Consider the following 14,991-nt stretch of genomic DNA (forward strand, 5'->3'; position numbering starts at 1 on the left):
GGGTGCCCATTTCCAGCTGATTATCTCAGCCAAAAGATAATCTCCGTTGTGCTTACACAGTGTTGATGCACCACAATCCAGAGGTGAGAAATACTCCCTTAAAAGCTAGAGGGGCCTGAATGAGATCAAACGCATCTTAAACCGTGTCTAGAACCTGATATACTAATCCCTTAATGGTAAGCCTGTGTTATTAACTTTGGTTGCAGAACTGTGGCAGAGGCAGAGATGTGAACTGAGAGCTTTAACGGTGGGGCCACCGCTGTGGAGGGTTAGTGCTCATTCTTTGTCCGCAAAAGGGCCATAGTTTAATGTCTTACTTAGAAGGATCTGGGGATGAGAAAGATCTTTGATCCCAGACCCTGGGGTGGACAATACTGTGTTGGATAGACCAACAGTCTCTAGCCTATAGAAGTCAGCAGCATCCTGTGTTTCAGTGGCTTTGGGGTGTGTTTGTCCCAACCTTAAGCTCTACACTGTAATTTTAATAATAATAATAGCATGCCATCAAGTCAGTTCTGACTTACGACAATTGCAGGGTTTTCTAGGTAGACAGTACTCAGAAGTGGTTTCCCCTTCCCGTCTTCTGGTGGGAGCATCCTGGGACTTGCAGCTTGCCCAAGGCCACCCAGGCTGGCTCTTCTCCCAGGTGACAATATGGCTGGCCTCTGATGTATCCTGACTCCAGTTTCTCCACTTCTTGCTTCACCTGAGGCAGCAAGATGGAATGGGGAGTCACTCCAGAATTTTTTTTCTAAAGATTTTTCACTTCTAGTCCTGCAAACCTTGAAAATATAGCCAAATTATATAAAAGTGTCTTGATACCTGCCATTCTGCTTTTCCTCCCTGTTCAAAAGGATTTCAGAATATTTACTTTTTTGTTCTAGTGTGGACTTTCTGGAATAGAAGGTAATCCTCTCCTCCTTGCTTTGAGTGCTAAGTTATTATGATTGTGCCTGTCAGTAGTGATGACTTTGTTGCTTTATTTCTGATCTGTAGCGGGAGGATTTCTATGACATGTCATATTTTTTTCCCTGCAGACTGTGTTTGACCTCATGGATGGATTTGAACATGTTTATGAGAAATCAGTCAAGAAACGTATTGCTAGAGGTGAAGTCAGGAATATGTAGTCCTCCAGGTAACACTGGATTACTCATAAACATGTTTGAATTTGCTTATAAATTCAAATGTAGGTTGCAGAGAAAATGTGAAATGTCGTAGAAACCCTCCTACTGATCAGTGTTGTTGTTTGCTGTTTTCATTAAATGATATCATCCTGGTTGCGGAATATAAAGTTACACAGACTGAATTTCAACCAATGTGTTCTGAATCCTGCAAACTATAAAAGGGAGATGATTGTTTAAAGTGAGATAGAAGATCATGATGATGTTGAGAGGCTCTTCAGACAAGAGTCTGTGCTAGGAAAGAGCATCTATATTGATTTGTTTGGTTTGATTAGGGCAAAGTGCCGTACTTCAGATCCTGAATCCCAGCTGAATATTTATTTTCTTTTGTATTGATTAGCACACTTCCCATTCATCAAGCCTGATTTGATACACCAGTTTGAGTCACAATTCCAATAGTCAGCTTATCTGGAAGGATTATGGAGGAGGATACAGTGCAGAACACCACAGGTGAGGGAATAAAAGCACAGATCATAAAAATTACGTATTTGCTCTAAACTGCAACCAACATGAAGTTGACCCAACTTTGGGAGGCAGTGGAAGATAGGAGGGCCTGGTGTGCTCTGGTCCATGGGGTCATGGAGAGTCAGACACGACTAAACTACTAAACAACAATGACGACGTAGTTGGGAGACATGCGACCCTGCAGATGCTACTGAACCTGAGTTCCCATCGGCTTACCCAGCATAGCCAAAGTTGATGGATGATGAAAATTACAATCCAGTGTTACCTGGAGGACTACATATTCCTGACTTCATCTCTAGCAATACGTTTTCAAATTAATTTCTCCTTTTCCCTCAGTTACAAGCTTAGTCTCTTAACCCTGTCCTCTTACAATTTTCTTCTGGTCAGGAATTTTCAGATAAGTGCCCATGTTGGTCTCTTGCAGCCAAAACAACCAAGAGTCTTGTAGCAACCTGAAGACTAACACATTTTGTTTGTCATAGACTTTCGTTGACTGCAGCCCACTTCCATGAAGTCGGTTGCAATCTGCAATAGCTCATGCCAAATACAACCTGTTAAACGTGCACAGGACTCTGTTGTTTCTCCTGATCAGGGTCTCCTGTTGTGACCATCAAGCGGGAACGAGAAGAGGAGCCTCAAGCCCTGCATCAGTGGGAGTCTAAGCCTCTGCAAGAGACCAGCACGGGTAAAGTATCCACTTCGAAGGACTTTCTCCTACAGCTGGATTTTTATTTTAGAAATGTGCAGTTGCTGTATACATTGGTGCCCTGCTAGACAATTACCTCACGAAACGACGAATCAGCATGACGATGAGTTTTTGCGATCGCTATAGCGGTTCACAAAACAGTGTTTCCTATGGGCAATTTTCGCTATACAATATTTCGGTCCGTGCTTCGTAAGACAGTTTTTTTTTCCTGGACCGATTTTCGCAAGACAACGATTTTGACAGCTAGGTCCGCGACTCACAAAACAAGTGTTTTCGGGACTGATTTTCACAAGACAGCGATTTTATCAGCTGATCGGCACTTTGCAAAATGGTTTCTCTATGGGCAATTTTCGCAAAACAACAACGATTTGTCCCCATGGGAACGCGTTAAACAGATTTCAATGCATTCCAATGGGGAACCACATTTCGCAATACAGTGTTTTCACAAGACAGTGATTTTCGCTGAATGAATTAACATCATCTTGCAGGGCGCCATTGTACTTGTAGACGATCCAGAAATATGCACATAAATTGAAATATTTGCAGTAATGATATCACATTTTCCAGAGTTTCTTTTCTTAACACTCGCTATGGTATTATTTTGGTGAGACAACACTTTCTGCCACCTAAACGTTCAAAATAATTGTGTTATTAATGTCCTACAGGATCCTCAGGATGACTGTGAATTATCACTGTCATTATTTTAGATCTGTGATTCTCTGCCTTCAGTTCCCAGATATACTTGGACTACAACTCCCAGAAATCCTGGCCAGCACAGCTAGCGATGAAGGCTTTTGGGAGTTCTAGCTTCAAGAACGTCTGGTGAGTCAAGGTTGGGAACCTTGACTCACCAAACATTATTTAGACAGATGTGGTGTATAGTACAATCATCACAAGCTGAAATTGAGTAATAACTCAGAACTAGAGTAAGTCCATTGAATCAATAGAACTTGAACCAGAGGCACCTCTCTTCTCCTTCCTGCTCCTGAGCAGCCGCTGCACGCCCCATCCATGGAGGAGCCCCTCCGACCTGCGCGTCCCAGCCCAGGGCCTTCAGCGGCCCTTACTCATGAGTAGACCCACGCCTTCAGTAGGCCTTACTCATGAGTAGACCCACCAGGGATGGGCAAGGAGCGCACCAGCTTCCGGTGCCTGGCAGAAATTTGGAGCTACCCCCGCCTCTCCTTCCTCCTCCTGCACCACAGGAGTAAAAAAGTTCCCTGACCCCTTACTCTAACCGTTGGGGCAAAAGAGCTACAGTACAAAGAAGCAGCCTGATTTGAATTTCCCGCCTTTTTCCCCTGCCTTTATCTGTTCTTAATTCGAAACTTCGCTCACAAATCGAAGTAAAATTTTGCGACCGGAGCTGTTCGTAAGTCGAAATGTTCATAGGTAGGGGCGTCCATAAGTCGAGGCACCACTTTACTTCCTCCAAGGGAGGGCATTAATGGCAATTTGTTTTGCAAAAATACAGTGGTGCCCCACATAGCGAGGTTAATCCGTTCCGGATTAACCGTCGCTATGGGGAAACATCGCTATACGGAACAAAAAAGCCAATTGGGCCCAAAACTCACCGTTATGCGATGTTCCTCCATAGCGCAGGCATTTTCGCGCCCTCGGTAAGCGAGGGCAGGGCGCGAAAACGCTGCGCGTGGCCATTTTGGGTGTTCCGGCAGCCATTTTGGAACCGCCGAACAGCTGATTTTAAAAAATCACTAAGCGAAACGCTTACCGATCGTCGCAAAGCGATTTTCGGCCATAGAAGGCATCGGTATGTGATCGCATTAGCGATCCCAAAAAAGGATCGCTATGCGAATTCGTCATTAAACGGTGCGCTCGTTATGTGAGGCACCACTGTATCTCCCTCACCCAATATTAATATAGAAGGATTATATTTTTGAGGTCAGTGACAGTTAACAAAACATCTTAAACATCGTCTACTAGCAGTCAAATCTCTGGCTGGAAACGCCTAGAAACTGGGGCAAATTGCTTCTGTTCCTTGAAAAGGGAGCATGTTAACTCACAGCAAGTCCTAGATCGCCAAACCATTGTTTAAAATTAAAAGCTCCTGGTAAGTATTTGAGAGGGTGCAAACAGCGTTCATAGCTCTGTACTTCAAATCATAATTGCACTTGAATAATCTCTCTCTCTCACACACACACACAAACAAACAAACAAACAAACAAATATATAATATCTCCTCACCCCCCAAATTTCTCTTTTCTGTGTACTCCAAACAGGGTTTCCAGTTGCCAAGCCTGATCTGATGTCCTGGCTTGAGAAAGACTCCTGGTTTCCTGATAAGCTCATCTTAGAGAAGATGGAGGTGGCGCCACAGAACAACTCAGGTGAGGGAACAAAAAGATACACATACTGTAAGAGCTAAATATTTGCATTAAGCTGTAGACCACAGATCTGCAACCTAGGGCCAGATTCTCGGATTTTTAACTTGGAAATGTACTTCTCAGAGCAGTCTTGGGAATGTACTTCTCAGAGTACTTCTCAGAGTACTCTGAGAAGGGGACTGAATATTAAATCGCTTTTGTTCTGCCGTGTAGATAAGGCACTCAGAGTACTTTGGGATTTGTAGTTCAAGGAAGTGGACTTGAATCCTCTAGCATAAATTCTAAACACTTTGCCAAACGATTCCTTTGGATGGAGCCGTGACAGTTAAAGTGCTACAAAACTGAGATTACTGACTGTTGTAAATACACCTGCTGTTGTATTTTTTTAATCTTTCAAAAATGTATTTCTATATTGTTTCAGTGGCTTTTATTCAGTAGTTGTAATTGTGATATGCTTAATTTAAAAAAAATTGCAAGGTATTTAGCTTGTAGCTGTTTTACCGTTTGGTGGGGGTTGTTTTTTTTTTTAAGGTACCTCATAAGCTACCTTGGGTCCATTTCTTTGGAAAACAGGAGAGTGTTAAGTACTTAAATAAATATGTTTGTCTCTGTGTGAACAGAAGGTTGGGCCATATGGGCTTTCAGTCTGATTCATCATGGCTCCTCTTATACTCTTAGATTTCTTACAAGCTGCAGAGGTATCCTGTGCATCTCTTTGGGTGGCTTCTGATCCTTACTGTTCTTCCCCCAACCAATATCCCAGGTCCAAAGCCTGAACTTATTTCTCAAATACAGCAAGGGGAAGAACTGTGGGAGCCAGACCCTCAGGACTGGGATGAAGCTGAAATCTCTGATGGCAGATCAGGTGACTCATCAGGTGAGCCAGACTGATAATAATTGTGTGTTGTCAAGTCAATTCTGACTCATGGTGACATTTTTCAGGGTTTTTTAGCTAGAGAACAGAAGTGGTTTTCCCTTCCTTTCTCCTGAGGATGTCCTGGGATTGCGCAGCTTGCCCGAGGCCACACAGGCTGGCTCTACATGCAGGAGGCACAATGGGGAATTGAACTCCCAACTTCTTGCTATGCAGCCAGATTCCTAAACCACTGAGCTTTCCAGCCTAATAACACACAAAATAAAGAGTAGCTGACAGCTGTTGAACCACACTTTTGCCTCTGATTCAGTTACAACATTTGGACAGTCACTTGAGAGCAGCCAAGGGCTGGGTGTCACCATGCTGGCACCCAATTTGCTGATGTCGTTGCAAAGGAAGATAATCTATTTTCACCTGGAAATAAGGTGCGCCTTCCCTGTGTGCCTTCTTTAGAAGCAGGACTATGCTTCCAGGAGTGTAATTTAATTGTAAGAAAGGTGTGCAGGGAACGTACATCTTGTTTGAAAGCTGCAATAACTTGTCTTCCCCTGCCCTTTCTGTAGCAGAACATCTGCTGCAGGAGAAGAGACATCTGGGTGAATGCAGAAGCGTGCACCCTTGTTTTAGCTACTGTTAAAAGCCAACAGTAGCAACACAGCTGAAATAGGGCCCCCAGTCCTGGCGAAATCATGACGTGCCGGAGGTAACCCTACTTCTCAACCTTTCCTAACTAATCTTTTGTGTTTAAGAGTTCAGCACTTTGTTTCCAGAAAATACGCCTGTAGGAAGATCAGAAAGGGGCATGTGAAACAACAACCATCTCAGCCCGTTCTTCGTTCCCAGGTTCTTGTACTCAGGCAAATTAAAGGGTTCTATTTAGCTTTATCAGTGACATACTTTAACCATACTTCTGTATCCCCAAAATAGATAAAATCAATGTGAAAGACACCAAAGGCAAATTAAAAAAAAAAACAGAAGCAAGAAATTAAAGAATAGAATATAGGAAACTAAAAAATAGAAACACATCAGCATGTGAAAACAAAATAAAATCAGCAGCAAAAAATATAATATTTTCCTGACTTCTAAAAGCACTACAGTTCTTAAAATGTCAGTAGCAATTATAAAGTCTTCATCTGGAACCTTAAAAACCAAAGCCTTCTGAAAGGCAAAATTTACACACTGCCTCTTCTTCCTAATTCTTCTGTTTTAATGCTTCTTTTATTTCATGAACTTAAAGGTTGTTTTAGTATCTTTAGTATTGTGGGACAGTGGACTGCAGCCAAAACTGTGCTCACGACCCGGGGTTCAATCCCAGGTAGCAGCTCAAGGTTGACTCAGCCTTCTATCCTTCCGAGGTCAGTAAAATGAGTACCCAGCTTGCTGGGGGGGGGGCAATGTGTAGCCTGCGTAATTAACTTGTAAACTGCCCAGAGAGTGCTTGAAGTGCTATGTGGCGGTATATAAGCAGCACACTTTGCTTTGCTTTCCTATTATCTTCAATTTCTTCTGTCTCATCTTTTGGAATTCAGTGCTTCCTATGCTTGTTCTTCTTCCCAGCAGGGAACCAGAAGCAATCAGATGGATCTGTAGAGCACAATGTTGTTGACCAGTTGGACAGCCATCAGCAAACCCAAGCAGAAGAGGAAGATTTTATCAAAGAGAAACCCCACAGACCTGAGAGGTATATTGCCCAAAAAGTAGGTGTTCCAAGAAAGGTCCGCAAGGGAAAGAAACATTATGGATGTGAAGTGTGTGGGAAGAGCTTTGCGTGCAAATCCCACCTTGTGGAGCATCGGAGAGTCCACACAGGAGAGAAACCCTATAAATGCCAGGAATGTGGCAAGTCGTTTGCTCAGAATTCACATCTTGTGATCCACCGGAGAGTCCACACAGGAGAGAAACCGTACAAATGCCAGGAGTGTGGAAAATGTTTTTCTTCCAGTTCAGTTCTCGTGATCCACCAGAGAGTCCACACAGGAGAGAAACCATATAAATGTCAGGAATGTGGGAAGTGCTTCGCTTCCAGTTCAGTTCTTGTGATCCACCAGGCTGTCCACACGGGAGAAAAACCCTACAAATGTCAAGACTGTGGGAAATGTTTTGCCCATAGGTTCGTACTCATGAGGCACGAGAGGCTCCATACTGGGCAGAAGCCATACAAATGCCAAGACTGTGGGAAATGTTTTGCTTCAAATTCACATCTTGTGGAGCATCAGAGAGTCCACACAGGAGAAAAACCGTACAAATGCCAGGATTGTGGAAAGTCCTTTGCTCAGAATTCACAGCTTGTGATCCACCAAAGAGTCCATACTGGAGAGAAACCATACACATGCAGGGAATGTGGAAGATGTTTTGCTCAGAATTCAAACCTTGTGAGCCACCAGAGGTTACACACAAGAGAGAAACCATACAAATGCCCTGTGTGTCGAAAATGTTTTGCTTCTAGTTCCCAATTTGTAATGCATCAGAGAGTTCATACAGGAGAGAAACCATTCAACTGCCAGGATTGTGGGAAATGCTTTGCTAAGAATTCATATCTGATGAAACACCAGAGAGTTCATATAGAGGAAAAAGCATACAAATGCCAAGAGTGTGGGAAATGTTTTGCTCAGAATTCGTACCTTGTGATGCATCAGGCACTCCACACAGGAGAAAAACCATACAAATGCCAGGAATGTGGGAAAGGTTTTGCTTCTAATTCACACCTTGCAAGCCACCGGAGAATACACACGGGAGAGAAACCCTACAAATGTGAGAAATGCACAAAATGTTTCTTTCGAAAGAGAGAACTGGTAAGACATCAGACAGTCCACACCGGAGATAAGCCATACAAGTGTCATGAATGTGGGAAGTCTTTTTCTCAGAATTCATACCTTTTGAGGCATCAGGCAGTCCACACAGGAGAAAAACCATATAAATGCCAGGAGTGTGGGGAATGCTTTGCTCACAATTCAACCCTTCGCTACCATCAGAGAGTCCACACAGGAGAGAAACCCTACAAATGCCAGGAGTGCGGTAAATGCTTTGCTGCCAGCTCATATCTTCTGACCCACCATAGAGTCCACACAGGAGAGAAACCCTACAAATGCCAGCAGTGTGGGAAATGTTTTGCTCAGAATTCATATCTTGCAGCCCACCAGAAAATCCACACGGGAGATAAACCTTACAGATGTCAGGATTGTGGGAAATGCTTTGCCTCCAGTTCAGTCCTTGTGATTCACCAGAGAGTCCACACAGGAGAGAAACCATACAGATGCAAGGAGTGTGGGAAATGTTTTGCTCAGAATTCAACACTTCTGAACCATCAGAGAATTCACAGAGGAGAGAAACTGTATCATTGCCAGGAATGTGGGAAATGGTTTGGTCGGAATTCACAGCTTGTGCGGCATCAGAGAGTCCACATAGGGCGAAAGCCGGAAAATCCCACTTCTGTGGAAAAAGTTTTCTATACTGTTCAAACTTTCGGCAATGAAAGGTAGCTGCCTTGGCACCAGAGAACAATGCCCAACGCATGTTGACCTGTTGTTATCTTCCCGGCTTTGACATACTTTCAAACAACGATCTGTGGATATTTCTGATAAAAGGATTTATTTTATATCCAGGTAACTAAAACATGAGAATGGAAGGCTGTGAATTTTATTCTGTCTGTTACAAATGTGTGCTTTTGGTACAGGCTAATTACATTCAAAGACACTCATACCTGGACATGTCTGGTCTAAGGAAGGGAAAGGTAGATTATTAGAACTCTTATATCTTATTCTGAGAGGAGTGTAAACAACTCTGTTTTTCCTTAAGAACTGAAAGGACCAAAATTTTGATGTCAAAATCCCTTTTTTTTTCTTTTTTCAGTAACATCTTTCAGGGCTCTGCATTTAGAATATTTTCTTCTGACCATCCACACTTAATCTTCTACTCCAAAACTAACCTTGGAAATATAGTATTTGAATGTGCAGTCTCTGGCAAATGTTTTTACCACAGTGATTATATCTTCGAATCATTAGCAAAGTCCCTGTAGCATGAAGGGTCATGGAAGTGTTAGGACCAGATCCGAAAGAAATTACTTTTTGGAGAAGAATGTCTTCATCAATGAGTAATCTGATTGAGAACCTCTGGAAAAACCACCTCTTATCAGATGTACCCAGTCAAGGTCCTGATAGCCCAGCATCTTAATTCGGACACTGGCAGGAAAGCTGCTTCTGTGAAAGTCAGCAAGCAGGGCATTCGTTCTTCTAAGCATATGACAGTCTGATGTACATAGCAATGTAATTAATGGGAAACCATCTTAAGTCCCTAAACATGCTATTTCTTTGGATTTAAAATGAAGGTTGGAAGCATAAAAATATGCTCTGGGTAGAGCCTATGATGCTAGGTTTAAAAAGACCTAATTAACAATTGCCAACATGCGCTGGATTATGGAGAAAGCCAGAGAGTTCCAGAAAAACATCTACTTCTGCTTCATTGACTATGCAAAAGCCTTTGACTGTGTGGACCACAGCAAACTATGGCAAGTCCTAAAAGAAATGGGCGTGCCTGACCACCTTATCCATCTCCTGAGAAACCTATATGTGGGACAGGAAGCAACAGTTAGAACTGGATATGGAACAACGGATTGGTTCAAAATTGGGAAAGGAGTACGACAAGGCTGTATATTGGCACCCTGCTTATTTAACTTATATGCAGAATACATCATGAGGAAGGCTGGACTGGAGGAATCCCAAGCTGGAATTAAGATTGCCGGAAGAAATATCAACAACCTCTGATGATACCACTCTGATGGCGGAGAGTGAGGAGGAACTAAAGAACCTTGTAATGAGGGTGAAAGACGAGAGTGCAAAAAACGGTCTGAAACTCAACATCAAAAAAACTAAGATCATGGCCACTGGTCCCATCACCTCCTGGGAAATAGAAGGGGAAGATATGGAAGCAGTGACAGATTTTACTTTCTTGGGCTCCATGATCACTGCAGATGGAGACAGCAGCCCCGAAATTAAAAGACTCCTGCTTCTTGGGAGGAAAGCAATGACAAACCTTGACAGCATCTTAAAAAGCAGAGACATCACCTTGCCAACAAAAGTCCGAATAGTCAAAGCTATGGTTTTTCCTGTAGTGTTGTATGGAAGTGAGAGCTGGACCATAAAGAAAGCTAACCGCCGAAGAATTTATGCCTTTGAATTGTGGTGCTGGAGGAGACTCTTGAGAGTCCCCTGGACTGCAAAGAGAACAAACCTATCCATTCTGAAGGAAATCAACCCCGAGTGCTCATTGGAAGGACAGATCCTGAAGCTGAGGTTCCAGTACTTTGGCCATCTCATGAGAAGAAAAGACTCCTTGGAAAAGACTTTGATGTTGGGAAAGTGTGAAGGCAAGAGGAGAAGGAGACGACCGAGGATGAGATGGTTGGACAGTGTCATCGAAGGAAGCAACCAACATGAATTTGACACAACTGCGGGAGGCAGTGGAAGACAGGAGGGCCTGGCGTGCTCTGGTCCATGGGGTCACGAAGAGTCGGACACGACTAAACGACTGAACAAACAAACAAAACATTGATAATTAGAAAGTAGGAAATTAATGTTGTGAAGGGTAGGGTTTAATTTACTATAACACCTAACTGGTTCAAAATTGTTTATGTTTTATAGAAGCCATGGAACTTACAGACAATGGCATGTTTGACACCATTGCCTCTTTGTGGCACACTTTGTTTCTACTGTGTCCTTCAAAATGCTTATTTTTTAGTTTCTAGCTTCTCTTCCTGATACTTTCCAGATGCATTAGCTTACTAATCCCACTATCTGAATGGTGACTGGAATGGGTGTGGCTTTCGTGCAATGCAACCTCTTATCCATATCAGTGTTGGAACAGGGAGTGCTGGCAGGAAAGCTGCTTTTTAAAGTCTTGGGATGGTGGTGGAAGGAGTTAAAAGATAACTAGAATGAGTTAAAAGATAACTAACCCAGAAGTACAAGCTGGATTCCAAAGGGGCAGAGGAACCAGAGACCAAATTGCTAACATGCGCTGGATTATGGAGAAAGCCTGAGAGTTCCAGAAAAACATCTACTTCTGCTTCATTGACTACGCAAAAACCTTTGACTGTGTGGACTACAAAAAACTATGGCAAGTCCTTAAAGAAATGGGAGTGCCTGACCACCTTATCTGTCTCCTGAGAAAACTATAGGTGGGACAGGAAGCAACAGTTAGAACTAGATATGGAACAACTGATTGGTTCAAAATTAGGAAAGGAGTAAGACAAGGCTGTATATTGTCCCCTGGCTTATTTAATATATATGCAGAATACATCATGCGAAAGGCTGGTCTGGAGGAATCCCAAGCCGGAATTAAGATGGCTGGAAGAAATATCAACAACCTCCGATATGCAGATGATACCACTCTGATGGCAGAAAGTGAGGAGGAATTAAAGAACCTTGTAATGAGAGTGAAAGAGGAGAGTGCAAAAAAAACGGTCTGAAACTCAACATCAAAAAAACTAAGATCATGGCCACTGGTCCCATCACCTCCTGGGAAATAGAAGGGGAAGGCAGTGACAGATTTTATTTTCCTGGGGTCCATGATCACTGCAGATGGAGACAGCAGCCCCGAAATTAAAAGATGCCTGCTTCTTGGGAGAAAAGCGATGACAAATCCTGACAGCATATTAAAAAGCAGAGACATCACCTTGCCAACAAAAGTCCGAATAGTCAAAGCTATTGTTTTTCCTGTCGTGATGTATGGAAATGAGAGCTGGACCATAAAGAAGGCTGACTGCTGAAGAATTGATGCTTTTGAATTGTGGTGCTGGAGGAGACTCTTGAGAGTTCCCTGGACTGCAAAGAGAACAAACCTATACATTTTGAAGGAAATCAATCCTGAGTGTTCACTGGAAAAACAGATCCAGAAACGGAGGCTCCAATACTTCGGCCATCTCATGAGAAGAGAAGACTCCTTGGAAAATACCCTGATGTTGGGAAAGTGTGAAGGCAAGAGGAGAAGGGGACGACAGAGGAAGAGATTGCTGGGCAGTGTTATCAAATCTACCAACATGAACTGAGGCAGTGGAAGACAGGGGGGGCTGGCCTGCTTTGGTCCATTGGGTCACAAAAAGTCGGAGACTTTATGACTAAACAACAACAAATTTCTACAATACTGTAGGACGGTGGCCAGCAGTGACAGTCATTTCCTTTTTTACCTCCCGCCCCCCTTATCTTTGTAAATTGTTCCAGCATTCTGTCCTCCGAAGATGCCCATGGCCACAGAGACTGGCGAAACGTTAGGAAGAACAACCTTCAGAACACGGCCAAAGAGCCCGAAAAACCCACAACAACCAAAAGAAAAAATTGCTGGTGATTGACAGGGGTTGAAGGATTCTTGATATCAGTTTTCAGTGTATCTCAACACTAGTGGATAATGGCATTCTAATGCACTGTAAAATGATTTTACTGTTACTATGTTGTTATGTGCTGTCATGTTATTTCCAACCTTGAATTAGTCTTATAAATAAATAATCTCCAAAAGGTTCTTTCACAAAAAGCCGTGTTCAGACCAACTAATGGTCGTGGATTATTGATTCAATCCATCCCACATTTGATCTTCCTCTTCTCCCACTGCTATCTACATTCCTAGCATTGTGGGTTTTTTCCTGTGAGTCTTTTCAAGATTTGTGCTTGTCCTTGACCAGCTGGGTTGCAATGGCTGTTAATTGAATATCCTACTATATGGGGTGGACATAATTTCCCCAGTAGGATGCCAAAAGATCAAAGATTTTACACATTTATTTTTTTGCATATCAGTTATACTGTGATCTGAGGAGTCAGTATAATGAACCACTTACGAATAGTTTTAGACAGACTACTGTCCAAAAGGAAATTATATTTATTTTGGCTGGAATAGAGAGGCTCCGCAGAAGACAGAATTGTATACATCTATTGGATGATAATCATGCCAGTTCAATTAAATAGTAGTTCTTTTTTGTTTTGTTTTATCTAATTGATTTATTGAGTATCTTGCTATTATGTATTTTTGGGCTTTGTTTATAGTTTTCTTGTGTGTACAAAAGGCCTGGTAAGCTAAGAAGCAATAAACTGAACGGAGGTCTTTAAACTTTAATTGAAGCTGTTTCTGCTTCAAAGCTGTTTTTCTCATTTATCTTGGATTTAAAGAGCCATTCAAGAAATATTTTTGTTGTCTCAGCTTCCCAACTAATGGCCATAAAACACTGGAAGCAAGTCATTAGTCAGGGAAGTTATTATATACTGAGTAATGCAACGGCTGCTCCATACATTATATTGTTTATTTTGCACACTTTATTCAACCCTGGCCTGTGCGCCCCCCAATGGTTACATCAAAGCTCATGTTCAGAATCTCTTATTGAAGTTCCTAAGATCTAAAAAGTCTTGAACTTCAATTAACGTAACATGTGAGTGAGCCTTGTGGAATGGAAGGATGGATGGAGACCCTCGTGGCACAGTGGTTAAACTGTACTACTGCAGTCAAGAATCTGCTCACAATCCAAATTCAATCATAAAGTCCACCAATTGATAGGCTACACAGATGCAGCAGTAGGCTCATGTTTCTGTCAAATGGAAGTATTATACAGCAGACCCTCTACTTAAGGAATTAATCCGTATTGGAATGGTGGCTGCAAGTCGAAAAGTCTGTAGGTCGAATCTCCATTGACCTACAATGCATTGAAAACCGATTAATCCCATAACCAGCGGTTTTTATTCTATTTTTGTTCCATTTTGGTTTTTTTCTGGTCTGTAAGTCGATTCTCTGGCTGTAAGTCGAATCTAAATTTTGCAGCTAGAGAAGTCTGTAACTCGAAAAGTCTGTAAGTCGAGCCTTCTGTAAGTCAAGGGTCCACTGTATCAACTTCTGACCCAAGAAGCAGCCATACTGTAAGAAATGCTGGGGAAATGGTTAGAGGAATGGAAAATTTGAGAAAAGGAACTAGAAATACAACAGGAGAAAACATCAACAACCTTCATTATAAATTACTGGAAGGAGGATCCAATATACAGTGGTGCCTCACTAGACAGGTACCCCTCATGACAGTTTTTTCGCTAGACATTGACTTTCTGCGATCGCTATAGCGACTCGCAAAATAGTGATTCCTATGGGGGAATTTCACTGGACAATGTTTGGTCCCTGCTTCGCAAACCAATTTTCGCTAGACGACTATTTTGACAGCTCGTGCTCGCAAAAGGGGTGTTTTCGGGACCCAAGCTTCGCAAGACAGCTATTTAAACAGCTGATTGGCGGTTCGCAGAGCAGCTTTCCTATGGCCAGTCTTCGCTAGACAACGATTCTTCCCCATTGGAACGCATTAAACAGGTTTCAATGCATTCCAATGGGGAAATGCTTTTCGCTAGACGATTTCGCTAAACAGCAATTTCAGTGGAATGGATTATCATTGTCTAGTGAGGCACC

The 14,991-nt window shown here is 42.5% G+C and overlaps 1 protein-coding gene across 8 annotated transcripts in view; it reads left to right on the top strand.

Moving 5' to 3' along the window:
- Positions 1-14,991, top strand: part of LOC110070112 (uncharacterized) — a 30,459-nt gene that overhangs the window by 2,910 nt on the left and 12,558 nt on the right. The window contains exons 2-6 of one of the 8 annotated variants that reach the window (XM_078388520.1): positions 1,522-1,631; positions 2,239-2,331; positions 4,593-4,700; positions 5,461-5,574; positions 7,129-8,966. In XM_078388520.1, coding sequence (XP_078244646.1) covers positions 1,601-1,631; positions 2,239-2,331; positions 4,593-4,700; positions 5,461-5,574; positions 7,129-8,966 — 2,184 coding nt within the window. In that variant the 5' untranslated portion in view covers positions 1,522-1,600. Of the gene's footprint in view, positions 1-854; positions 907-1,521; positions 1,632-2,214; positions 2,332-4,592; positions 4,701-5,460; positions 5,575-7,128; positions 13,669-14,991 lie in introns of those variants that run through there. The other 7 variants (XM_078388517.1, XM_078388518.1, XM_078388513.1 and 4 more) reach the window with 7 other exon arrangements.

The sequence above is a fragment of the Pogona vitticeps genome, chromosome 2 (assembly GCF_051106095.1).
Source record: "Pogona vitticeps strain Pit_001003342236 chromosome 2, PviZW2.1, whole genome shotgun sequence".
Classification (NCBI taxonomy): domain Eukaryota; kingdom Metazoa; phylum Chordata; class Lepidosauria; order Squamata; family Agamidae; genus Pogona; species Pogona vitticeps.